Source organism: Manacus vitellinus, unplaced genomic scaffold, assembly GCF_001715985.3.
Source record: "Manacus vitellinus isolate BGI_N305 unplaced genomic scaffold, ASM171598v3 scaffold_24_pilon, whole genome shotgun sequence".
NCBI classification, from domain to species: domain Eukaryota; kingdom Metazoa; phylum Chordata; class Aves; order Passeriformes; family Pipridae; genus Manacus; species Manacus vitellinus.
This window is the reverse complement of record NW_021939798.1, coordinates 180,796-208,304: the sequence shown is the minus strand read 5'-3', so window position 1 is coordinate 208,304 and position 27,509 is coordinate 180,796. Positions and strand designations below refer to the sequence as shown.

General features: G+C 42.9%; 1 protein-coding gene across 1 annotated transcript in view; it reads left to right on the top strand.

Moving 5' to 3' along the window:
- GAS7 (growth arrest specific 7) overlaps nt 1-27,263 on the top strand; it is a 106,865-nt gene extending 79,602 nt beyond the window's left edge. The window contains exons 8-14 of the mRNA XM_029960025.1: nt 4,357-4,431; nt 7,644-7,722; nt 10,577-10,705; nt 12,371-12,494; nt 14,943-15,022; nt 18,120-18,218; nt 18,935-27,263. Of these exons, the coding sequence (XP_029815885.1) occupies nt 4,357-4,431; nt 7,644-7,722; nt 10,577-10,705; nt 12,371-12,494; nt 14,943-15,022; nt 18,120-18,218; nt 18,935-19,048 (700 nt within the window). The 3' untranslated portion in view covers nt 19,049-27,263. The remainder of the gene's footprint in view (nt 1-4,356; nt 4,432-7,643; nt 7,723-10,576; nt 10,706-12,370; nt 12,495-14,942; nt 15,023-18,119; nt 18,219-18,934) is intronic.
- The last annotated feature ends 246 nt before the right edge of the window (nt 27,264-27,509 follow it).

Below are 27,509 nucleotides of genomic sequence, written 5' to 3'. Positions count from 1 at the left end.
GAAGATGCTGGAGTGCTGTTCATGGGCTGTTGCTCTGCTGACATGGGAATTGCACTGAACACCAAACAAGCATAGATGCTCAGTTCAAAGACGTACAGCAGGTGATGTGACATCATTACTCATAAATATAGTCACTGTTATTTGAAATGGTTTGTCATTTGTTCAAGCCAGTGTAAGTCATCCTGAGAATGACTTTTCAAAACCTGAGAACACTCCATAGGGAACAAACAGTGTTTGCTCTCTGGAGGAGGGCATTGACGCTGATGGATGTTCTCTCCTGGAGGCAGTTGCACCAGTGGAAGGAGCTGCTGTCCTCTGTTATTGTCTCTCTGTTGACACTTGGTGCTGAGTTGTCTGCTGCTGCAGACATGGTGTGATTGTGCTGATGAGAATAAACACTGATGCAAGAACAGAACTAGGCCACAAAACAGACCCCTCTATTGGCATTTGGTGTGCAGTTCGATTGGGAAGAACTTGCACATAGTTGCTTCATTTGTGGTTTGTTTTCTTTCTCCCTCATGTCTTTTTTTTCATACTAGGGATATGGCAGCAGTGGGAAAATGGAAAGTAGCACGGGCAATAAAGGTGGTCACATACACGGCTGAGCATTCATGTGTGGTTTCTGCAGCCTTTGGCGTAAGACAGTCCGAAAGACAGTTACCTCTGTAATCCATGAGAAGGTGTGACCAGAGGTAGAAGAAAGAACTACCTGGCACATTAAAAATGCAATTGAGAAATAGGCTTGCTAAGGGAGAAGATGAGAAGGCAAGCAGAATTATGATAGCTGCGGCCAGGGAAAATAGGGGGAAAGCTGCTCCAAAGAAAGTAATATATAATGAAATTTGACAGAAATAAAAGCAAAGTGCATTCAAGAGGAAGGAAAGTTGGTGTAAAATTAGAGAGAGCAAGGAGAGTAGCCCTGACTCTGGGGAGGGGCATGTCTTGTGTCCTTGGCAGACATGTTAGAGAGGAGAAACAGAAAAGATTCGCTATGTGCTGGAAACAAAGAAGGTTTGGAATTGAGTGTGAAGAGGGTCTAGATGGGAGTTATAGAAAGATGAATATATTTTTCATCTGTTTGAAACAAAGGACCAGGATTGTTCTATGTGGAAAAGGAGGAGGATGCTGTTGAGCTGGAGAGGTTAGACATGGAAATAGAGCTCAGACCATCTGTATCTCCAGCTAAGAGGGCAGAACTATTGATAAGATTTTCATGATGACCACCAGGTGCCTTGGGGAATACAAGACCCACATTTAAACTAGGGGTTTTCCTGACCAGAAAAATTCTCTTCATCTGTACAATCAACCTGCTGGAGATCAGATTCAGCCAGCTAATAAAAACAGCCCTTCAATGGGAAACTGGAATACGAGTTGATAACCAGATTTCTTCATCAAATATACAACAAGAGGCAAGGTAACTGAAATTTAGTTTATCAAATAGATGCTTTACAGGAGCTTCTTGTAAATAGCAATCATAAACTGAGCCATTATATGTTCATTCAGTTCTTGTTGACAAAGTTAGGGTTATAATACAGACTTTGAATTTTAATGACAGACCTCAAGAAAGAGAGGAAAGTAATTAATAAATTGACTGAACTAAAAGATCAAGAGTGTGGGTATGAAAGAAGGAAAGAATTACTTAAATCTAAAGTGAAAATAAGGTCCAGTATTTGCATGCAAGGAAGCACTCCAAAACAGCCAAGAAAATCTGCAGACTGCCCTGAGAAGCACCAGTCTCTCCAAGTATAAGAAGTAGTGGTTTTATTAGCAAAGAATCACTGTCTTAGGCTTTTGGCCACTCACTTTTAATTATGCTGTGCTATGTTTAGAAAGTGCAAAATCAATAGCAGATTATTTAGCTTCTGCCATGTTCAGCAGATACTTGTATACATCTTTCACTGTTTGTCTGCAACAATTTGTGGAATACTTCTGCAGGCTATGCACTACAGGAAAAGTAATTATGCTTCTGTTGTCTGAAAATTTCATTGTTCCCTTCTAATCTGGAGAAATAGTGTAAAAAGACTTATCATCACGGTCTTCCCACAGCGGCAGTTGTGTAGCTGTCTGTCATATATCCTCTACCACCTTTTCTCCCTGTTCCCCCTGTTGTCTTAATTTATTTAGTTTCTTCTTGCATGGCAGTCACGTCAGATCATCTTTGCCTCCCTTTATAGTTCTCTCATTTTTCTTTATCCATTATAACATGGCATGACTAAAATTGTTTGAGTGGGGGAAAAACAAAGCACTTTATTTAAAAAAAAAAAGCATAAGAGAACAGGAAATAAACATCCAAATAGCAACTAGAACTAATAAAGTAAGAACAGTATGGATCAAAATGCATTTATAACCTGTAACGATTCTGACTATACAGGGAGTGCAATTCTGAAGGTTTTCAAACAAGTTAGTGGAAACAAGAACTTGGAGCTTTTTTGGTGGGAAGGTGGGATAACTGCCAAACAGCCACATGAGTTTCTGGAGGTGGGCTCACAGGACTCAGGAGTCATGGCATGTTGGTGTTTCACAGTCACCACAATCCAGAGTTTGCAGAGTATTTATATTGGGCACGGCCAAGGGGCAGATTTTTTTTTCCCCTCTTTGAGGTTTATCATGGTTTTTAGCCTCTTCTGGCCGCAGATGGTGACAGGACTCCAGGCTGGGGTAGGATAATTTATGTCTTATAATTGGGGCTCTTAAGCAATAGACAATTCACCTTTTTATTGTTATTTTTTATTGTTCTTTCTCCTTGCCAGGCAGTCTACCCTTTTAGTAGTGCAATCCACTTGCAGTGCAAGTAACACTTGAAATCCCTAGAAAAACTTGAAGCCTAGGCCAAGGCCGGGACCAGTGAGGAGCATATTTAGAGTGTGTCAGGTGAAATGTGTCTGAATAAAGCTCTTTCCATAGGTCCTAACCAAGCGTAGCCTTGGGTACTAGACAGTTTGTTGGTCTTGTTAGAGCAGGCATGGGGAGCTGGTTGGTTTTGTCCTCATGGGAGGGGGAAGAAGAGGACCCCCAGCTCCTGAGTAAGGTCTGTAGTTGTACTGTGCCATACCAAGCTCAGTATCATCTTGGGCCTCAGCCAGCTGCATCCCCCAGAGTGCCTGCCCAATCAACTGCTTTGTTGTGGAGCTGGCTGGCAGCTGCAGGACACATACCTGCTCCCTCTCCTGAACGTCTGTGAGTGGCACTTTCACTCCCACACTATCCACCAGAATACTTCAGCAGCCCACAATATCAGATCCCTCTTAGGTATCTCGGGGGACCCCTTTTATCTCAAATGTGCTCCACAAAAGAGCACTTGCTCAACTAGTTACTGCAAACAGACATGCCAAAAATATCTCACCTCCTGACTTCTCACTGGACAGAAATGGATTTCAAACCAGGTTTTGCCCCTGTTTGTACATAATTGGCATATAATCAGGAGTTGTTCCACCTAGGGGCCACACAGCTCTCTCAAAATGCTATATTAAGCAAGCTGGGTCAAAAACCAGTGAACAGACAAATGTTTGCTTTGCCTGGGAGCATGTGTGCCTTGCAACTGTTTCACTGGAAGAAGAACTCAGAGGAGATGAACATGGTTTCAGACACGATGCACATCATCTCTGGACCAGCAGCTGCTCTTTTCACCCTGCTGGGCCATCAGCACATACCCTTGTCCCCACACTCCACAACTGCACTCATTCTCTCTGCAACCACTCCCACAGTGGTTGTGTGTCAATACCTTTCCTCTTCTGCACCCTTGCCACTGGCGAGCTCAGGTCCTGTTCCTGGTGTGGTGCCTCTGAGTGAGTGGAGACAAGGACAGGGCAGTGAGTGGAATGAATGAGGGGAAGGGGCTGTACCACCACGTGCTGATGACAGAAGACCCTGCCACATCTTCTCCAGCTGTGTCACCTGTAACAGAGCAGGAAGCATTTTGTGTCCCTAAGAAAGGCGCAATCCAGCACCCCAAACCTCATTTGGATTTTTCCTGGATCACTGCATTCCTTCATCTTTTCTTCAAGGATGTGCAGCCTCACGTTTCACAGCAGACTGAACCACATGCTTCTGGTTCTGCAGACAGTCCATGTTCCACAGCAGAAACACTCTGTCCTTGTTATTTGCTCTCCAGAACTGTAGCTGCTTATTCTAATTTTATCGCACATGCTGTCCTGCATATAGCCCTGCTCCTGCCACTGCATTTTAGCATATGGAGGAGAGAAGACAGCTGCCAAGCCCTGGAGACTGAAAGAAAAATTCCTATGGCAAAATCTGTTAAAATGCAGAGAATTTCTTCAAATTATGTGTGTGGGTTTCTGCCTTAAAGCTTACTTACTTCTGTCTTTTTATTTTCTCTCTGTGTGTATGTGAGTGTAGGATAAAGATTGAGGAGGAATATGCTAAGAACCTGTCCAAACTGTCTCAGAATTCCTTGGCTGCTCAGGAAGAAGGGTAAGTGTGTCTCTGTGACTTTCACAGAAGATGAATTTTAACATAAAAGGCATTTCTCCCACGCAGGTACATATAATTTCCCCCAGCTCTCTCACCGAGTAGAGGTTTATTTAGATTAGCACCCCGGATGTGTTGGGGAAGGGGGAATTGTTTCAGAATTGGTTTTATTATTTCGAGTTGTTAATGATAAATTTTTTAGGAGTATATGTATGAAACATTGCATTTCCAATCGTATTTATGCTGTCCTTGTAGCCAGGACTAGGTCCTTTCAGGACTGGCGTGTATACATGCTAAATTACTTAGAAAATGGAAGAATATGTAGAATACATATACTGCTGAGAGTAGATCTGTAAGGTCAATGCCAGTACAATCAAGCAGCACAGACAGAGGAAGGACAGAAAGTCTCTTCTCATTGGAGGTCTGACCCTTCAAGAAAAGCAGCAGATTGTCCCTTATTTACAACACTTATTTTCACACTTTGGAAGTTCTTAAGAAGGTATTAGACAATGCAATTCAGCCTAGATTGCAGTTCTCAGTAATAATGAAAAGACACTTCTGAAGGATCAGAGACTGTTAGCTCTGTCTGTTCCAACACAAACCCTCTAAGCATTGAAAGCCAAGGCTGGAAATTAGTGTCCTCACCATAGCTTTGACACAGTGTGTTTCTGCTGGCACTGAAGCTCCACAAGGTGTTTCCTCAGCTTCCAGGATACAAGGACAGAAATTGCTGAAGGCTAACTAGACTATTACTGCTCTAAGCACCTACAGTGACAATGGTTTCCGTCCTTCTTTCCCCTTAGGGGTGGATGCTCACTTGATCCAAGCAAAGCTAAAACCACTTTCTTCCACATCTTCCTCTTACTTTCTCCTAGCACTAATAGGAGAAGAAGGGAATGCCTGAAAAAATTAAGGGGAAGGAAACTAGGTGAGAATAGATGAAAAGAGAGCAAATGAGGACCAAATCATAAGAAATGTTGAAGTAGGGAATTGGAGAGGACACCGTGCAGAGTGCAGGGTGCTGAGAGCACTGTCCAGTGGTGCTCTGCCTGGAGGGGTTGTAAGGTGATAGAATGGAAGGAGGTTGTGCTGAAATTTCTCCTCCTGGCCAAACTGGCTAGGGCCAGGAAGAGGCTAGTGAGAAGATTGTGGGAATTGATGAGGCCCAGGAAATGGAAAAGTTCCACTTAAAAAATTGAGGGAGGGAGGTCAGCCAACAGGAGGATTTGAAGGAACCAAAAGTGAGACTGCAGCCTTGTATACTCAGTAAACATTCACCAAAGTCTTCTCATTCACAAGAAGGTATGAGTCGGGGGACCCCATGCACTGCTCTGTGCAAGCAGCAGTTACCACTGCTGGTTTCACACTTCACTGAGCATTTTCCAGCTTTTCTGTGCAGCAGTCTGTGGAACTGACACAAAGTATGGGCTGTCCCTCCCGGGTCGTCTGCCCTCCTCTGATGATAAGCAGACTCTCCATCATGTATGTGTGATGGGTGACTAGATGGGACCCATTGGTGGTACTGGGATGGTTCTGTCTGGGTTGCTGTGAGCACAGTGCACAGGAGGTGATACAATCCATGGTCATTGAAGTCACTGGAGCTGGACAGGAGATGTAGAAGACGCTCATCAGGCTGAAATACCACCTTTTCTTAAATAGATCAGATAAAATGGTTATTGTCAGTGATAACTGGGCACTGGGAGGAGATCTCAGGGTGGGTCTAGGGGAAATGTTGGGAGCACTTCTGTAGGTGAATCTAAGTTGTTTAGCTGATGAACACCATACTTGAGAACTCAACTCCTTGGAGGAATTTCAGAGATGACAGACCATTATTTTGAAATTGCACATGACAGGCAATTTTTCAGGCTATCAGGAAGGGTCAGATATCATTGTTGTTGAAAGGGGTGTGGGGAGGAGATAAAAGGAGCCAGGAATTGTAGATCACTCAGCTTTATTTAACCTTTGCAAAGTGGTAGAATAAACCGTCAGACTTCCTAGAAGCACTTATTGGAAAACTAAGGTGATGAGCAGTTGTCGTAGATGCATACAGAACAATGCCAAACCAACCTAAATTCCTTCAGTGATGGAATAAAAGAGTAACTCAAGCATCACAGCCCTTAATTTAGTGTAAATTTTTGCAGTGGGAGATTCTTGTAGGCAGACGAGAAATGGTGGCCTAAATAAAGTCTAGTAAAAAAAACTAGGTAAGAAATATCCACTATTTACAAAAAGTAAAGTAGAGAAAGTAGCTATGGGCTGAGATCAAATAAGGTTTGTCCCAAGTCCAGGGGTTTTTTTCAATGTTTTTGTTAATGAATGGCCTATGGTGGAATAAATAATGGCTTGACTATAATCAGAGATGAGACAAAGCTAGGAGGGTTAGTATGTATAGTTCGAAGAAAAGATTGCAACTCAGAATTGTTTTGTTAAACTGGAGTAAATAACTGGAAAAAAAAATAATGCATTTTAATGAGGATAAAGCACCAGGTTTTATACTTTTACAGGATGTGAAAGATACAGTTACATAACAGTTTGTGGGAGAAGGGTCTGACTATAGTGAATCACAAGCTTATTCATCAACAACTTCATGCTGTTGTCTAAAAAAAGCAATCATATTGAGATATGTAGAAGAAAGAGTGTCTGATACAAAATAATCTGTCACCAGTTTAGCAACCGGAAGACCTGTACTGGAAGACAGTGCAGTTTTGGTAATGATGCTTTAAGAGGAGTCTAGGCTGTTGTAGAGGGTTTGGAGGAGTGTACCTCAGCTGCCATCATCTCGGAAATAATCTGTCCAAAAGAAAAAGACAATTCAGAAATTTTCGAATACTGAAAAGCTTCTCTGAGGAGGAGTAGAATAATCTGTTCATCAAAAGTAGAGTGTAAAGTAGAAGAGGCAATGGACAAACGACGTTGGTGAAAACTTTGTTATGGTAAGGATAAGATACTGAAGGATCTTGCTTGTGGAGCCTGTGGCATCTCTGTAACTGGAGATCGTTATGAACAGTGTTTTCAAAAATCTGCTACATACAGTGCCAATACAGTTCTGCCTTGGTCACAAGGGTTGGTTGTCTTCTCAGGTTTCTGTTATCCCTTTTCCATGATTTTGCTCAGCAAGACATAGTACAAAGCATTGTGCCAGATCTGTCTGACAGATCTCATGGGAAGGATGGGTAAGAGAAAGGGCATTGATTGCTGTCCCTCTGTTCTTCCAGCACACTGGGAGAGGCTTGGGCTCAGCTCAAGAAGAGTCTAGCTGATGAAGCAGAAGTTCATCTCAAATTTTCTTCTAAGGTAAGTAGTTCTTTCTTTTCCAAAGACTTTTGCCCTGAATTGATATGGATCTCCCTTCAGTATATGTAGTGGGGGAAATACATTTGCATATGCATACACCATGCATATGGTACAAATTTAGAAGAATTAATAAGTTGATGAACACTCTTACTGAAACTGTCTATTATTGCTCCCCAAATTAGTGTATTTAATCTATCTGATGAGAAAATTAGAACACATCTAACCTTAATTTTTCATAAAAAAAGGAGAAAATCTGATTCTAAAGGTTGTTCACCGGAGCTCTAAGTTCTCTAAGAGAACCAGAACTCTGACTTCTTTGTATCGTTAGCCTTTCTGAAAAGCACACTGGGAATGTCATGTTATTTTTGGGTTTTCTCTCAAGTGATGCCCAAGGAGATTTCTTTTACAAATTATGGTATTTATCTGGGTTTTTTCCATCACATGTGACACACTCTTGATTCCTGTTACATTATGTTAACCTCTGTGGGTGGTCAAGTTCAATACAGTGGCAGATATCTCAGCACAACAGCCATGTTCTGGAGGAAAATTATAGCTCTGCACTGTTCATAAGTGATTCTGCAGAGGTTACTCAGGCAACTAACTACTGCCTTGGTAACCTGCTGCTGTGCCTCAAACTTCGACATCAGGGCTGTAATTAGTGAAGTACTTTTTGCTCCCCATTGTCCTCCTGTATTGTTTTCCAAGAGGAAGAAATGCACCCTGGTGTGGTGTTTACATGTGGGCAGGCCATGTAGAGGAGCTCTTTCATTATTTTACTTTTGTTTAAGCCTTGCACAGAAACTCCAATAGCATCCTGTAAACCCTCCCCACTGTTTGTGTGCAAAAAACATGTGGATGTGGCACGTGGTTTAGTGTTGGACCTGGCAGTGCTGGGTTAGTGGTTGGTCTTGATGATCTTGGAGGTTTTGTCCAACCTTAACAATCCTATGATTCTATATTCCCATACCTGTTTGGGAGTTCCTAGCTTTGGCTTCCTTTTATTAACATAATATGTTTTTAAACATATTGATTTTTGGTATTACTTTCAGAGGAGCTGTTCTTAGAAGCAGTAATTCTGTTTCGCATTGATAGTCGACCAAACCCAGTCAGTGCTGGCACAAGCAGGCAGTGCAATGCAGAGCACACCGAGAGTATTCAGACACAAACACCAGCCTTGAAGACACTGAACAGCCTCTGTGACAGTCCTTCATACCACTGCTACATGGAGAGTCAGGAACAGAACAGAGAAGGTGACAGCACTCTCACAGTACTTGGAACATAAAATATTATTGCACTACTGCTACCTTTACAGCCTGGCATGCCAGCTATAAATACAGGCACACAAGGAGACCTTCAAGAAGGCTGTCATGGCAATGACCACTTCAGGTCTTTATTTTTTTGCCTGGGGCCATGCTGATGATACTGTCAGAAAAACCTTGTCCAGAATTTTCTAGTCCAGCAATCCCAGTCAGAGCAGGACTATCACCCACAGTGGATCAAGTCAGCTACATCTCTGTCTACCTGAGATTTGAGTATCTCTAAGGACAGAGATTTCATAATCTCTCTGGTCAGCCTTCTCCAGTGCCCAGCCACCATTCTGGTGATGTTTTTGGGGTTTTTTTTAATTGTATTCTTCCTGCACGTCTCAAAGCTCAATTTTCTGTTGTGACTTTGCCTGGCCCTATGAAGAAGAATTTGGCTCAGTAACCCTTGTATCTGACCTTCAGATAGCTGTAGACCATATTAGATCACCAAGGTGCCAGTCTTCATCTGCCTAAACAGACTCCACTTGTTTAACCTTTCTAGAATGTGTGCTGTAGTGTCTTGGCTGACTTTGTAGCCTCCGTCCAATAAAAGACTGTACTGAACTGTGACAGGAGATGAAATGTCTGAATCCCTCCAGAGCACGTTTTCTGGCTGTCAAAACTGTGTATCAGAAGGCCAAAGAGGAACATGATGCAAACTCTGTCAGAGCTGGGTATTACTGGCTGTCAAGATAAGTCATGTGTCTGGTCTTGATGCAGTTCATTGCAGTGGTTTCTTGCCACTGCTTAAAAAGCTTCAACTAAATAATCAGGCTTTTCTTTAGGCTCCCTTATACTTGACAGAAATAAATAAAATGTGGCCTTCTTGGATCTCACTTCGCCATACGAGAAATGCAGATGTGGCACCGCTGCCCATGGACTTGCCTCACTGCAGCCAGGGTTAGTGGCTTTAGTTTGGGTACATTGGGTTTTTTAAAGCAAGTTATATCAGTTAGGCCAGAATCGAAGCACCTAAAGCAGTGCTCTGGATATTGCCTGTTGTTTGATGTTCTGTGTAAAAAGAGAGAATCTATTGGAGAGGGGGCAAGACAAAATTTCTGTCCTTTTGCTCCCTTCAGTTAATATTCCCTTAACAGAGGTCTCCTAAAAAGGGATGAGTTTTGTAGTAGCTTAATTCAGAGCACTCTTGGGGAAGAGGAGTGTTACTGTCTGTCATTGCCTTTAGCTGCAGAGTGTGTATTGTTTCCTCTTTGTCTTGAGCTCTGCTCAGCAGAAGGAAATGGCCTCAAGTTGTACCAGGGGAGGTTAAGATTAGATATTAGGGAAAAAAAAATTCACAGAAAGGGTTTTAAAGCATTGCAACAGGCTGCCCAGGGCAGTGGTGGAGTCACTGTCCCTGGAAGTTTTCAAAAATCATGTGGATATGGCACTTGAGGATATGGTTTAGGGGTGAACATGGTCGTTCATAGTTGGACTTGATGATCTTGAAGGTATTTTCCAACCTTAACAATTCTGTGATTCTGTGAAGAGCCAGGACTTACTGCCCAGCTCCTCATTACTGCAGTTTCTTCCTTTATTTTCATTACCAGCTTCAAAGTGAGGTAGAGAAACCCCTGCTCAACTTCAGAGAGAACTTTAAGAAAGACATGAAGAAGTGTGATCACCACATTGCAGACTTACGGAAGCACCTGTCCAGCCGCTACACAGCAGTTGAAAAGGTGGGAACAGGGAACAAACTGGAGGGTTTCTGAGATACTGCTGGTTTGGGCAGAAAAGTAGCTGCCCGTGAAAAGTTTCTGTTCTGCCACAAAGAACCACAGCTGTTCCCTGCTGAGGGCTTTCTGCTGTTAGCTGTGCTTTGCTGGGCCCCAGACGTAGTTCACTGCTTAGCTGAGATCTGGGAAATGGGGGGCTACAGCAGGGCTACCATCTTACTGCTGAACTGGCTTTTTGTTTCATCCTCCCCTTTCCAATTTGGGACGATATATTTCTAATACATTTGATGCAAATACTTCTTGTTTGTGTACATCTGGAAGTCACATCTACTGCCCTCGAAATTTAAAATACCTTGCCTTAGAATGGCAGCAGTCAGGCAAAATGCTCACCTGGCTCGACATCCTCTCATGCGGTGGCTAAAAGCAGATGGCTGGTGAAGGCAGCTCGAACCCTGCCCAGCAAATCACAAATCCTTCACAGGAAACATCCTCACCCAGAAAATCCAAACAGCAGCAGCACACAGTAATAGGCTGCGTAATGTAGCAACATGAACCAGGAGGTGGCTGAGGTTGTGGTGTAGGGAGTTTGACCCACAAAAGATCTCAGCAGCAGCTGGCAGGAATTGGGATGCTTCTGCCTCGGCTGCCAAATTGTATCCTCATGTGGTTTGCTCTTGGGTGTAAGTTGGAAAGGAACATACCATTCTCAGTCAAACCAAAGGTTGCTTGTGCTTTCATTAAAGATCAGCAGGAGTTCGCCCAGGGACAGAATTGTTGCAGGATACACAAGGTCATTGGGCTGTGTGTATGCAGGGAAGACATTTTTCTGTGAAACAGTAAGTTCTTCACACTCATATGTGCAAAGAAACTCAGTAGTGACACTGGGAAGAGTGAATTAGAGTAGCCTTGAGGAGAAAGAATTAGAGCAGGGAGGAGCCATGCCTGCAGTGCGTGAGAAGAGCTCAGCCCCTCACCAATTGCTGTCCTGCAGCTCCCTCTCCCTGCAGAACTGCAAATGGAAAAAAACCCAGTAATGCCTTAAGAGGCTTGTAATGTTTAACAGCCTGAAGAACTTTTAAGTAAGGTAATTCAAGTAATCAGTTGTAACTAGACCTCAGGGTCTTGATTTCTACAGCATGAACTGTTGGCCTGAACCTGAATAAGTTTTTCTAAATAAGTTCCTATTGTTAGAGGTTCTGATAGATGTATAATGAATCCAGAACTTGCTTAAAGACTAATTTTGTAAGATACTTGAAATTATTTCAACAATTCAGGTCCTAAGAAAAGTGAATGGAAGAGGTGTCTTGGTGATGATGCTGTTTAAGACATTGGGAAGAAGCTCCAGTTCTCCTTTCTTCCAGAAATAGTGAGAAAGCTGTTAGGAAACATGAGAGTCTGATGATGCCATTTGTCCTGTACCTTTCTAAGAATCTACGATGAGTTCAGATGCTTTTGTGATTTGTTGGTGCCGACTTCTCTGTGGTCATAGGACACTTCTTTGAGCCCCACATGATGCTGTAAGAACCTGAATCCCAGTTAGGATCCAATTTCATGCAAAGTCACTGACTCTTTATTGACAAATACTTGTGTGAAGGAGTCCTAGATGGCTGAAAGCAGCTGGCAGTTCTTTTCCTTTAAAACACGTTGCTCTTCTTTAATTACTCCAAGGCCCGGAAAGCCTTGACAGAGAGACAGAAGGATCTGGAAATGAAAACACAGCAGCTAGAGGTGAAGCTCAGCAACAAGACAGAAGAAGAAATCAAGAAGGCGAGACGAAAGTCCACTCAGGCAGGTGAGTACCTATGTCCGTCCGCGGTGGGAATGAGCATGGCCCCACGAGAACAAGATGGGATGCAGCTGCCCATCCCTCCACGTGGTTCTTGTTTTTTAATATTGTAGCTACAAAGGCAAAGTGAACCATGCTACAAATTTGTGATATTAAATCCTCTGAAGAAACAAGCCTAGTTTTTCCAACTCACATGTCACAAACTGTTGATAACTGGGGTGAGAACAGTAAAAGCAGGATGAGTTTTCCTTCTGTTTTGTGAAGGTTCCTTAGATTACAGAATGTTTGTGTAACTTTCCAAGTCAGATTCAGAGAAGCTCAGCTGAGGATGTTTCTTCCTTAAATCATAGTTTGTTCCTTGGTTCTTTCCTAAATCACAGTCACCCACAACTATGTGAGTGCCTATTATACTTGCCATTGCTGTCTTTTTCCTTGAAAGTGAATTTTTTGTCTTTTTTTCCACTACTACTCAGTGATTAAAATAATTTCTGTTGTAGGAATACTGAGGAGATAGTAGTGTGTGCTGTGTTGCACTGAGGACACAGCTACTTGCTGTGACCCGTGCATATTTTGCAGAGGCTCAAGCCACATCTGCATGATCCTTCAGGAACTTTTTTGAGATCTGCAAAGCTGATACGTCCAGCTCCATTAGTACCTTTGCTGAAAATAGGTTTTAACTAGGGCTTCCATGTTTCATCCCTTCATAGAGCTATTCCTTGGTAGAGTGGTCCTTCAGAGTTCTGAGGTTTTTAAAACTTCAGGATAGCATGTCTGGGTTTTGAGGAGAGTCACTGACAGTGTGACCATGTGTATAGGCAATCATTTGAGGAGAAATAAAAGTTACGAGTTCATGACAGGATGCTCCGTGAGAGATGTTCTTTATTCACCTGCAAATTCACAGACACTGTGTTCCTTGCATCCTTAGAAGTTGGTTATAATGGATACTTATTGAACAAGCAAGAGAGAGCTGAAGATCAAAGTTTACTGTGAGTCTTCCCATTGCTGCTCTCCACCTGGTGCCACCGTTCTGGTACGTGGCAGATGAGGTCTTGTCCCACCCCCACAGGTGGTGGTTCCCAGAAGCAGCATGTGGTCATTTGGCTTTGAAAGGAGCCCTGTTGGCGAGTGGGTGATAGGACTAGAGAAAGCTCTAGAGCAGAGCCCTTCTATGATCCCATGGGTTACTGATAGGTGGTGTTCCTTTCTGCTCCCATGGACTGTTCATGTGTTTCATGGCTTTCTCATTCCTGACTGTTCAGTGGCTCAGATTCACTCGAGCGAGTGGAGAGTAACCCCATGTCAAAGAGCCCCTGAGGAACCTCCTAGAGTGTGGGAACTGTTAGTTCAGACTTGTCATAGAATCACAGAATGGTTTGGGTTGGAAGAGACCTTAAAGGTCATCTCATTCCAACCTCTCTGCCATGTGCAGGGACACCACTTTCCACTAGACATAGTCATGTTGGACTTCGCACCCCCTTCCTGGGTGGATGAGCTTATTGCCAAGCTTTGAGCCCTGAATCCTGGCTTCTTCGTAGAGTTTGGTTGCCACCCAAAGTTCTAAGCCCAGGAGAAACTTCCAGATGCATTTACATCGTTGGCTCTGATTGGTCTATGGAGTCCTGTTCTTAAAGCTTGGTTCGTCCTCAGTTTATGTATAAAGACCATTTTGCACCTAAAATAGTAAGATGTATTTGAGCCCTGGACATAGACGTCAAACCATTAGGGAAAGCGAAACTGAACCTCATTTAAAGAACTAAGAGAATTTCCTAGCTGAAAAGCAGCAATCTCTGAGACACGCCTTCCAGATTTTCCACCCACCTTTCCCTCTGTCAAAGCAGAGTCCTGCAACAAAGAAAAAAACGGAAAGAACAACAACTTCTTGTCTTACTGCCCTGAATGCAGGAGGCAGCCAAAGCTCGGCTGGAATCGGGCATCTCCAGAGGCTGGAGAATGCATGAGGCTGCAAATAAGCATCACTTCATCTAACAGCTGGAGCCTGATGCATTGCTTCCCTTTGAAACAGAGACCTCTTAGAATACAGTCTCACCTACAGAGTGCTACCATTCAGCTCCATAACTCATGTTATTATTGATTTCCCATTTTAATTACTTTATTTTTCAGATATAACTTCCTGTCTATGACTTTTTTTTTTTTAACTGAAGTAACTTGCTTTCCTATTTCTGGGCATTCTGTAAAATACTACTTAATGCTCATATTTGTTTGTCTTTCCCCCTCATTCTTTCTCACCCCAATCACCTGCTTTTTTGCCTCACATCAAGCGCATGCAAGATGAAATTCTGGTGCATGTAACAAATGTCATGTGACAGAACTGCCGTGAGCTCCACCAGGGCTGATCTTCAAACCCTCGGGGTCTGTTCTACAAAACCTGACCTGCAGTTTCCTTCTAAGGTCTGGCTAGAGAAGGCTAACGTGTTGCTATCTTGACTCTTTCAGGAGATGACCTGATGCGCTGTGTGGATCTTTACAATCAAGCCCAGTCAAAGTGGTTTGAGGAGATGGTGACCACCACTCTGGTACATAGCATCTAACACTGTAACATTGCAAAATTGTAATGGCCTACAGCATTCCTCATTCACAGCTAGTTCAGTGCAATGCAGTGGGGAAAACTGGGTGATATCTCTCCCATTATATTTCCCATTCTCAGTGCTAAGAAAAACTCATTATTAGGGGAAGGAAGAAATAATTGTTTCTTTGCAGAAGGCATTAAACCAGTTCAGGACTGCTTAGGGGCCAGGACACTAGAATTGTCCTCAGGAAGGATGAAGTAATGCACAAGAAAAACATGGAAAAACACATAATAAATCACTGAATTCACTTAATAAATTTTTGTATTCCATGATTTTACAATTTATTGTGCAGTATTGCCACCTCAGACAAGGCATGCTTAACTCTCCATTTGGTTATTATTTTGCTTTTTTGAAGGTAACGCACTTCACAGACCTTTGTCATAGACCTTTGGGTTTAGGCACCAAGATACAGCTTTGTTGTGCCAGGAGGCAGATATTTTCCCAAAAACAGAAGAAGAGAGAAAAAATTGGCTGTTCCTGTACATAAGGGACCTGATTTCCTCTTTACCTTCACTGGCATTTTCTCACTGATGCAAATGACACTGACCATCTGTGCCACTGTGGCCAGATACGTCATAGAATCAGAGAATGGTTTGGGTTGGAAGGAACCTTAGAGACTATCTCATTCTTACCCCCCTGCCATGTGCAAGGACACCTTCCACTAGACCAGGTAGCTCCAAGCCCCATCCAGCCTGGCCTTGAACACTTCCAGGAATGGGGCAGCCACAGCTTCTCTGGGCAACCTGTGCCAGGGCCTCATCACCCTCACAGGGAAGAATTTCTTCCTAATGTCTAACCTAACCCTCCTTCAGCTTAAAGCCACCCCCTCTTGTTCTGTCACTCCAGGCCCTTGTCCAAAGTCCCTCTCCAGCTCTCCTGGAGCCCTTTTGGGCACTGGAAGGGGCTCTAAGGTCTCCCTGGAACCTTCTCTTCTCCAGGTGAACAGCCCCAACTCTCTCAGCCTAACTTACTACAAGCTACCAGAGGAGGCATCTTTGTGGCCTCCTCTGGACTCAGTCCAGCAGCTCCACATCCTTCTTGTGCTGCGGCCCCCTGACCTGTGTGCAGTGCTCCAGGTGGGGTCTCACTAGAGCAGAGCAGAATGGGAGGATCACCTCCCTCCACTGTATATGTGAGCTCTGTATTTGCTCCCAGAGAAGGCACAACTTGCAGGTGCACTAGTAGATGGCTCAAGTGGGCAGCCATAGCCTGCAGCTGCACAGCAGGTTTGTCATTTGTGGAACTCAGGCTGACAAGCATTCGAAGGCAACTCTTGATACACGTGAATATAAAATCTATATTGAAAACAGTCTTTGTCTGATCAGCTAAGACACAGATTAGTTCATATGGAATAATACCAAGTTGAGAGTGTCAAGGTCTTAAGATTTCTGCTTCCTCGCTGAAGTTTCTGGTGGAGATACAGTGCATGGTCTGCATATGGCACCAGCATACTGGGTTTGGTGTTATGGTCCTGCATATCTGTGCCCTAAAAAAGGGAGTCTGAGTTTAAAGTGGGCTATTTTTTTTCCGTAACAGCAGTACATCAGCTGCAACAGCAATAGGAGCCCATCCATTCCATAAGCTCCTTTGCTCATCCTCGTCCCCAAGCAGATAGTCTGCCACCTGAGATTTTTGTGCTGTAATGAAGAATGTTTCCCAAGTTTAACAAGTTGCAGATAGCACTGGGAAGGCCATGTAGCAGCCTGCCGGCTTGTATGTTTCAGTTGCACTCTGCTGTAATGCTCAGTAAGTGGACACCAGAAATGCCCTCTGAAGGCGGGGTTTGTAGGATTTGGCCCCACAGTGTCTGTCTCTAAAGGCAGACTTCCATAGCATCTCCCTTCCACTGCTGCTGCTTAGATCACAGAATCATAGAACCATAGATAGAACCATCATAAAACCATAGAATATGCTGAGTTGAAACTGACCTATCAGGATCATCAAGTCCAACTCCTGGCCTTGCATAGGACACCCCGAGAATCCCACCATGTGCCTGTCCAAATGCTTCTTGAACTCCGATTGAGTTAGTGCTGTGACCACTTTCCTATGTAGCCTGTTCCAGTGCTCAACCACCCTCTGGGTGAAAAACCTTTTCCTGATATCCAACCTAAACCTCTCCAGACACAGCTCCAGCCATTTCCTTGAGTCCTGTGCTGGTCACAAGAGTGAAGAGATCAGTGCCTGCCCCTCTGCTGCCCCTCGTGAGGATGTTGAAGACCACAATGAGGTCTGACCTCAGTCTCTTCTCCAGGCTGAACAAACCAAGTGTCCTCATCCCCTCCCCATACGGCTTCCCCTCAAGGCCCTCTGCCATCTTCTTGGCCCTCCTTTGGATGCTCTCTAATGGCTTAATGTCTTTTTTATGTTGTGGTGCCCGAAACTGCACACAGTACTCAAGGTGAGGCCACACCAGAGGGACTAAATGCAGATTTTGGGATATAATCATAGTATAACCAGAATCCAGAAGAGGGAGGCAAAAAATGTCAGAAGGAAAGATAGAAATCACCTACCTTTCCAACTAAAGTGTTGCTGGGGTCTGCTTACCGCCAGCTGGGCAAGGGAGAAATTTGTCCCAGTTCATCACCCAGTGAACAGATAAAAGTGCTCTGACCAATATCTGGTTGGACTGGGGGCAGTCTGACCCATACACCCCAATGTGCTTCCTGCTTCCCCAAGGAATCACTGTAACTTTTAGAGCTAGCAACGCAGCATGCAGAACCTCTTGCAAGAAGCAGATTCCCTCTTGCTTCCCTCTCTGAAGGCAGTGGCTGCACTCTCTGCCTTGGTTGTCTCAGTTTTTTAGCCTTTTGAAAGGTTTCGACATTTTTTTACCTGTCATTAGGTTCAGGCTGAGATGACTGCTGTTGCTTGCTGTTTCTGATTCTCTGCAGAGCAGAGGAATGTGCAACCACAGAGTCCAGCTCCAAAGCATGACCCTGGGGCAGTATTGAACTCAGTGGGAGCCTTTTGTGTGACATCCTTTCTCCAGGTCTTCAAACTCAGGTTCAAGTAAAAATACGGACTTGTTTTTCTTCATGTCTAGGAGCTTGAGAGACTAGAAGTTGAGAGAGTGGAGATGATTCGGCAGCATCTGTGCCAGTACACACAGCTGCGGCATGAGACAGACATGTTCAACCAAAGTGTAAGTCTGCTTTTTGTTCCGTTTCTGTGGTCTTCACTGCCCTTCAGCTGAGCAGGACAGCCCCTCCTGACCTGACTGACCTGTGTTGAAGGACAGGTGAGAAGCGTCTGCAGTCAGCTTGTTAGTCTGCAGCAGTACTGTGCTGCCTCCCTGCAGTCCTGCTCCTCCAGGACTCTGATCCTTGTCACAGTTCATACTGCTGGATCACAGCTCTGCTGGGAGAGATACAACTGCTTGAAGTACATTTGGCCAGTATGAGCCATTATTAGCTCTCCCAGCATGAAGCACTGCTGCTTGAGGTCTTCTCTTTGTGCAAGGAGGATGGTAAATGATTTCACTGAGATGGAAGTAGATATATTTTTCTTATTAAAAACTGGCTACTTATCAAATATTAAAATATGGGAAATGCATGCTGACCTCAATACAGTTGTATCTGGTGTAAGGCACAGATTGCAGGAGAGGAGTCATAGACCGACTGGCCAATGTCTGGCACAGGAAGCCTGTCTCTGCTTGATGTTAAATCTCCTTCTTCTCTGCTTCCCACTACAAGGCTGCACATTCAGATCTGGCTGTTGTCCGCCAAGTCTCGTGTATGTGCAGCTCTCACTTGTCTGTGAATGCCATGTTGGCATGCCTATAGCTGCTCTACGTGTAAGAGCAATGACTCTGCTTGAAATGTGCCCTTGACATTTGGATTCTTGTTTTCTTCATTTTAGACAGTAGAACTTGTGGATCAGTTGCTTCGGAAAGTGGATCCTGCCAAAGACAGGGAACTGTGGGTAAAAGAACACAAAACTGGAGATATCCGACCCGTGGACATGGAAATATAGACTGATCTATAGTTGTATGTGATGAGTCCACTGAATTAACCAGGCTAATGTTTGTTTTTTAAGGTTCAGAAGAGCATAGGGAAGAGGTGGTTTTACTACCAGACACCTTGTAATTTATGCCTCTATGGGCTATCTCTGTTCCATTTAGTCATTACAATGGTCCTCATTGTGCTAAGCCTTAAGCACCAGACATTCCAGGGTGAAGAAACCAGATGTGTGCTTCCCTCCAGAGGCTCCCGATTGCACGCAGCTTCGAGAAGAAATCTGCTTTCTGGTACAGGAAAGTGCTCTGTTCTTCAGTGACTTTGTTCTCCACCCCTTGCATGACTATCTTTATACAGTATGTTAGAACAACCATGCAGTGAGCCTCTGGCCAGCGATTAGGTAACTGAACATGATGCAGGAGGCAAGGAAGTCCTGATCATGAATCCCAGGTCTATCACTGGCTGCTTTCATGGCCACAGGCAAGTCAACTAATTTTCCTGGCTGCCCTATCTATAAAATACGTGTATCTCACAGCAATGTTGTGTGAATACATTGATTTCATATAACACTGTTTTTCACCATGGCAGTGAAGTGATGGCCCTTCTCCCAAAATCTGTGGAGAAGACTCCTGTTCTTCCTGTTTTATACTCCCTCTCAGGGATACATAAACCCATTATTATGATTTCTGTTGTAGGCCAATCGATAAGGTTGAAAGTGTTACCATCACAATTTTTTTATCAGGAAAGACTTGGTTGTGCTATACCTACCTCATTAGCTGTTGGAGTGCCCTCAATGACGGGAGGTTATATACCAAGGAATTAATGAGATGTTCAAAACCTTTCCTGCTCATGCAAGATGTTTTTTTCACAGAATCTTCTTAAAGACAGTCCTTATAGTTTACTTGGGATCTAGGTTTAAACTTCCCTTTGTTGGTTCCTTCAGGTGAATATCACAGACGTAGATATCTCTAATTACCAAGTTTGTCCAGCTAAATTTTGGCTTTTATCTTTTTGAAGCCTGATTTTCAAAGGTGCCATGAATCTGTGATTGCTAGATTGCACTCAGTCTAGATGTAGGTGGCCAGCACTTCTGTACTATCAGTCTTATCCTGAGGTTTTTCCTTTGTTACCCTTACTGCAAACCACCAAGAATTCAATACTACTCTTGGCAAACAGTGTTATGTAGTTTGGAGACTGGTTTTGAACAGACACTTATTTTATTCTCCTGCTGTTATTTCTGATTGATTATTCAGTGTTGGTGTTAATATCTTTTTTCAGCATTTCATACAATGCAAAGATTCTTCAGATTCTTGATATAGATTCAGCAGAAACCTTGATTCTCACCACTGTGGCCTTTACTCAGTGTTTAATGGGGTGTTAGCTGCAATTTCCCAAACCATAGTCTTTCATTTGATCCACAGTTACGCTCCACTTTATTTCACTGTTATTGTCTTTTTCTCCCCAGCACCAGAATTACATCCTTCTTTTGTTCCACTACTATTCCAACTTTTTGTTCACCGGCCTCAAAGCGCTGTGATTAGATCACTGGGAATCAGTAAAATTTTATCTGAGGCACGTTTATAATATTGCTGCAGTGGTTATTTTTCTGGTTTGTTATATCAAACTGAATTCTCTTGCTTCTTCCTATTGTTCCCTTTTTCTCAACCATCTCTTTATCAGTACAGGTTCATTCCTGTCTTGCAAATACTCCTGCTACCCACTTCTCTGCTGCCTCATTAACCTTTATAAACCTTTGCATGTTGGCAGGTATAGTGTCATGACTACTGCGTGCTCAGGATCACTGTTCCTGGTGTGACACCATTTCCACTGCACGCTTCAGAATTTGGACTAATATTTTATTCTTGGTGTTGGAAGAGCTTGTTGCAGAGACCATCGCAACACCGGTGAAGTGTTTGGTTTGCCTGAGCGTCATTTAGTCCTTGAGCTCAGAGTACATATGCTTCCCTAGACTCCTCTTTTCATTCTGCCTTCTTCCCTCAAGCAGGATAGTTTCCAGATGAGCTCTCATTTTCAGTCTTCCTACTGATTCACTTGCTGTCCTATTAATTTTTGGGCATACCAGTGTATACTTTTCCTAACTCTTACCTTGCACTTTGGAGGACAGGCACTTTTTTATTTTTTAAACCACAAGTGCAGGGTGAGCTTTTAAAACTTCAATGACCCAATATAATGGGAGTACATCAGAGCTGCATCTCAGGTTGCCCCAGTGTTCTAGGCTGTATTGTAAATTGAAATGAGCAGTCTTGACAACACCTAAGCACATTCTTGTTTCGATTGCAAAACCAAACTAGTTGTGCACTTTATACAGTATTCTCCTTAATAAATACCTGAAATAATCTGTTATCAATTACACTTTATTTTTCCTCTTTCTTTAAAGATATATGTTATACATAAAGATATATGTTATTTTGGACTGGAAATGCTGTCCATTAGCACAGGTTTCTCTGAGGACCGAAATGTGTTTTGGTTCCTCTGCTAAGGTGTGTTTAAGCCGCTCTCAATTCCTAGTTGTGTTTTCTGGTAATTTTTCTTTTTTTACTTTTTTTTTTTTTTTCCAGACAGTTTTCCTGATTCTAGTTTTTGGTCCATTTGAAATGTTTTAGGGATGTGTGAGTTGCACAGAACAGTAATTCTCTTAATGGAGTCTGTATCTCCACTTCAGTAACCAGAGGAGGGCACTGGTACCTGGTTCTTGATCTTTCCCAGCTCCAGGAGACTCATGCACGGGTGCTGCTCTGTGACAGGTGAGATGCTTCCTCTGCAGCAACACTTCCATCTGTAATTGGTGGAAGTGATAAGGAAGTTTTGCTGTTGCTTCTAGACAATTTCTAGCATATTTCTTTCAAAAGATGATATTCCTTCATGATACAACACTCAACACTGTAGACAGTGGGATCAGTGTTATCTGGCTTTGTTCTTTGGCTGATGGATCCTGCACCTTAGAGATCGGGGAATGCTGGAGCCCCTGTGCTTCTGAAGTGACAGCATCTTCAAAGAAGGTAGTGACATGTTTGAAGGAAAACATGGGTGTTTGGCCTCATGTTCATTCCTAAGAAGGTAAAGATGTAACTTTGGGAGTTTCAGCAGTGCTCTGTTCATCTTCCATCTAGTTTCAAAAATGCAGTGGAACCCAGTCTTTCCTTGTTCTTATCCTAAACAGCTGCTTCTCCAGAGCAAGATCAAGCTTTGCGTTAAGTTAAAATAACTAGCATGTGTTGATGCTGCATGACGTTGCTGCAATGTCACTGTTAATAGAATAGCAAAGTGAGTCTCTTACCTGCATACGTGCTGAGCTTAAGCATCATCTCGTTTCATCTGGCAGATGGGCTCACACACTTGGTGTGAGTTTTTGCTGGTTTAGTCACTATGGGTATCAGATTTACAGGACTGTCTTGCATCTTCATAGGCTCTGGGGTCACAGAGCAGAAGGTGAGTGCTCGATTAGTACTGTATGGTTTCACCTGCAGAGGTACAAGTGGAAATTTACCTCTGGTCCTTGTAGCTCTGGTAGCTCTGCTTGCCCAGGTCTATTGAAGCCACCTGTATTTTGGGTGTTGTCCTGCCGCCCCTGTGGAGCTCCCTCTTTGTCTGAGCAATGCTGTCACACACTTGTTCCATGCTGTATGGCTCTCTGGTGATCTCCAACCAGACTCTCTTGGCCCTTGTCTCAACAAAAGGGCTTCCTGAATTCCTATGGCTTTGGATCTGTTGGATGTCCTGACACCAGTGCCAGAGCTGGTGAGGTGCTTGCCAACTGTACCTTCAGCTGCCATACAGAATGAGAACTTTTTATTCATCATCCATACCAGCCTGCCTGCATCTTCAAAGCCATCTTCTGGCACAGTTGGATTTCTTTCTCCGTGGTATTCTTTCAGCTTATTTCCTACCAGAACTCATTCTGGTTCCAGTGCTGTTGTCTGATTCTTTTTGGAGTTAATGAACTGAAAGCAGTCACTCCTTTACCATGTGGACCAAATGCACCCTTCTTCCTTCAGCAGCAAGATTCCAGTTGCTTTCATGGAGCAATATCCAAAAAGGCCTAATGCAGATTTCCAGTCTGCTCCAGGTTAAGTCATGTCTTTCACTCACATTTGTTCATCGCTTCTCTGTTTTGAAATCTTTTGAACATCTTTTGAAAGACTTTAGTTGTTCCCTTATAGGAATGTTATTTCATTATTGCATGCTGGAATCTTTAGAGATACCTTCACTTTTTTTTTTTAATGTGAAAGTACTGTAACAGCAGTGAAAATCATATGGAAATTCCTGTTATGTTTCTAGACTCCCTTTCCCCCTCTGCAGGCCTGTCTGAGCTGCTGGGGGGCAGCTGTGTTCCCCCTTGTGTTGCACAGGGACAGTAAGCACTGGAAACATTTTTTCTTGATCTTTTAACAGGCAGCATGCAAACTTTGTTCTGCTTCTCTTTACCCTTTATGCAGCTTGCTTTTTTTTTTTTCAATCGGGTTGGGTTTTTTTTTTTCCTAACTGGAATTTTTTGTTCAGGAAACTTTCACATGCTCAGTAGCAGTCGTAGTTTCTTGAGCTTTGTCAGAACCGCCTTAAATTTGTCCCTGTTTTTAATGTCATTATTTAACTATTCACTGCAAGTTAGGCTTGTTATATAGAAATGTGCACTCTTCACCTCTTCTTTGGAACCGCTCAACACTCAGAGATTTCTTGGAATATAACAGGGAGCTGTTAGGTGATAAGAGTCTTTGAAAATCAGGCTAACAAACAGAAATGGACAAGCCTCTTTTTTCCTTAGTTGAACTCAATACATGGGTAAAGTAAACATTAAGAAACGCGAACCTCAAGTACTTAATGGATAAGACGTTGCTGCTCTCTGTGCAGCTCGCTGCGGCTCTAGGAGTGTCCCCGTGCAGGCTGTGGTCAGAGCACACCGCACAGGTCACCCGCTGATGCAGCTGTGAAAACCCAAATCCAAAATTCAGTGACAAAGTAGCTCTGCCCATCTATTTCTTCAGTCACACGCGGAGAGAAAAGGCATTGCTTACCCAGGTTGGTCCTTCACTACCAAGCACCTTAAGAAATCCAGACCAGCACCTTGAAGGTCCCCCTGGAATGAGTAGTGACTTCTTGGTGTGATTATTTGATCGTTTCCTTCTGAACTGGAAACAGATTTACTGTTTCATAGTATCTCATATGTTCTTGTGCACTAGTGCAGCTGGCTGTGTCTGTTCCTGGAGATCCAGGCACAGTCTGGTGTCCTGGGGTCAATCCTGGTCACCCTTACATTTCTTATTTGGCGAGAACTATGCCTTCAAAAGACAATGTCAAAAAGGCAGTTTTCAAAATAATGAGCTTTTCTGATCACAGACCTTTTCAGAAAGCCTGTAGGCTTTTTGCTCCCCAGTGTGTGTTGAAGTAGGAGAATGAGGTCCAAGGGATTGCTGAACCATGGCTCTGAGGGGTTCTTGGTATGTGAACATTCCTCCCGTCCTTGCACAAGGATGAGGAACGGCCGACAGGCATCCTGTGTGCAGCAGAGGTGTCTAACGTCACCAGAGGAGCCTACTGGTCACATTTACCTTAACCAGGTGGGCAATAGTCACGGGATTAATTCAGATTAAAAACAGACACATAGGGCAGGAAGATATTTAGCTTCCCGGGTGACCTCTCTCTCAGACCTCGATGGATCTAGTAAGAGACCCATCACTCTCCCAGTTTTGCTTAGCACATGAAAATCAGTGATGAAATATTCCCTTGTATCTATAGCTTCATACAGAGCTTTCCAACTTGCACCTGGTTGTGCCAGTGGGAGACCAGTACTTACCAATGCCACCCTGGGAACCGCAGAGAGGGTCTGTCATTTAGCGGCACAGTGACATCCGGCGCCCTCGCACTGCACTGCTCATACACCAGGCTCAAGTGTACCGAGCCTGCTGTGCTCCAGGAGCTTGGAGTACACAGCCTTGCTGTTGCACAATGGTGAGGAAGTCTTTCCTTGCAGTAAATCCTTGTCTTTTCCTGAGAAGCGTTATTGTGTAAATAATATCCATTACTTTGTCTTACAGTAGATTTTATTCATATGAATGGTGCATCTTTCAACTCTTATTTTTCCCTCTCCATTGTTACTGTAGCAAGCCCTTCATCACTTTTCAGAACCTTTTCTTTAATTTTGAATTTTCATAGAACATATCTGTTGTTTCATCATGCTGACCAAACTTCATGCTTTTGGGTATTTTCTGGGAGTTGTAAGTGCTTTTTGGAGAGGTTATTTTGTCTTTTAATTTGGATTTTTCCTATCAGCCACCAGGTTTGAAAGTAATGACTCTTTTTTTGTGCTAGCCACAGTTTCGTTTTTATTCCTGGACATTGTTTTCTGAAGGGACCAACACATAGCACAATTTGACTTAAATTGCTAATCCCAGGCATTCCTCAAGGCAGAAACCTTTTGTGCCTAATGATGCATCTGAATCTAAGAACTGTACATGGATAAAATCTTTCATAGACCATTAAAAAAATAAGTCTTAGGTTAACCACATAATAATAATTATAGAAAAAATATGTATAAATTTGAACTATTCAAATTTAACTCCCTCAACTTACATTAAGTTGAACTATTTCAGGTGTCTCATAAGAAACAAACTCAGTGGATATTCAGAACAAAAGCTTTCCAGCTGCTGTATTCAGGTTCAGTGACTGGATAGGACTATAGTTTTGAGTATACGCAGTCTTTTAGGGCTACTGATGTAACAAGTAATTGAGTAATGGCTTGTATCACAAATTAAAATTCTGCTACTAGATCCCCTTGAAGTGCCTCTCTAAATAGTATCTGCTACAAGCATGTAAAATACACAGATTCACACTACAAATTTCCAAGTCTCAGGAGCAGCCAGTGTGTACAAATCTGTGCAGGATTCTCAGCCCCCCTTCCTTGCTCTGAGTCGTTCACTCTTTTCAGACATCCACATCTCCAGGACACCTGCCTTTGTCTCACTGATAATTTACTGTCCAACACAGGCATCCTAAATTCTCAATGCTGAAAATAGAATAGGAAAATTTAGACTTAAAAGCAACTGCATTAGATGGGCAACTGCATTAGCCCATTAGATGGGCTAATCTTCGAGCCCATCCTTCAGTGTAGGGATCTCAGTAGACTAAGCAGGAAATTCTGCAGTGATAATTCTGAATAAAAGAGTCGAGTAGTTATCCACTTTATTGTGTAAAATAAATAAATAAAAATAGTAATTATAAAAAAAAAGAATTAAAAAAGCCACCACATTTTTTTTTACACCTGTTGCTGAGAAGAAACGTTCTGGTCCTGGAACTCTAAAGCTGAATAGTGATTTTAGGGATCTCATATCTGCTGACATGATAATCTTAGTCATGTGAATTTGGGAATGCTTGACCTGAAGTCCCATATTCCTTTGGAGTTTTTTGATTGAATGGCTAAGATTATCAGAATAACCTAAGGAATTTGGATGTCCATTTACCACTCTGGCAGGTCAAAAACATTGACAGCAAGCCTCTATCTGTTACGAGAACAGCAGGTACTAGTACTGGACAAATATTTTCTTCTCCTCTTTAGATGATTTCCATGTTTTCTGCAGCCCAAGACAGTGAGAATTCCACTGGGCGGTTCTGCAGACGTAACAGCAGGAATTCACAGGCAGGCCAGATCACCAGTCATACACTAAATCAGAGTTTTCTACTAAAATAAAGTTGCTTATTTGGTCCTTTTTGTGTAAGTTTTCCTAAATACTTCTAAATTTCTAGGAAAATTGTCTTTTGCCAGTACTAATGACTTGTTTTTAAAGATGCTTAACCAAAATTTTATAACTTCCCATAAATTTTGGCTGAATAGACCCCTTAAATAGTTTATTTATCATGCAGCCTCTGTCTGAGTAAGTAGTAAACCTTGGATCATTGTGGAAATTATAGGATGGCTTTTGTTCCCTAAGGATACATGAAGGAATCACTTACTGAACTTAAGTTGAATGAAGAAAAGATTTAAGGGGCAGATCTTCAGCTTGGGTAAACTGCCAGAGTTCAGTGAAGCTACTTGATGTCAGCTGTGGATCTTGTCCTTCAGTGTTGAAGGCATTTCCTATATGTAATTTTTCTGTCTTACTGTAAAACAATTTCATATGGTTAAACTGTATTTTCCTATATTGTTCTGCGAGTTTATATGCATCATAGTGCTCATCTCATCTCCTGTAAAATAAACTGTACAGAGACACATTGAGCATGGAATTGTCTTTACCCAATTGCTTTTTCTTCTACCACAGCCCTGCACTTTGTGAGTGCAGTTTGATCAAAGACACTCTGTGGGGTGCCACATGCATACGGACAGCTTTGTTGATACCAGTTTAGCACAGCTTGAATTTGCAATCACATCACTGGGTGTAATCTACTTTTACTTATCCTTTTCAGATCTTTGCATGATAGTCAGATGCATTCGGTCCCTTCTGTCCGTACAATTTCAGAAACTACCT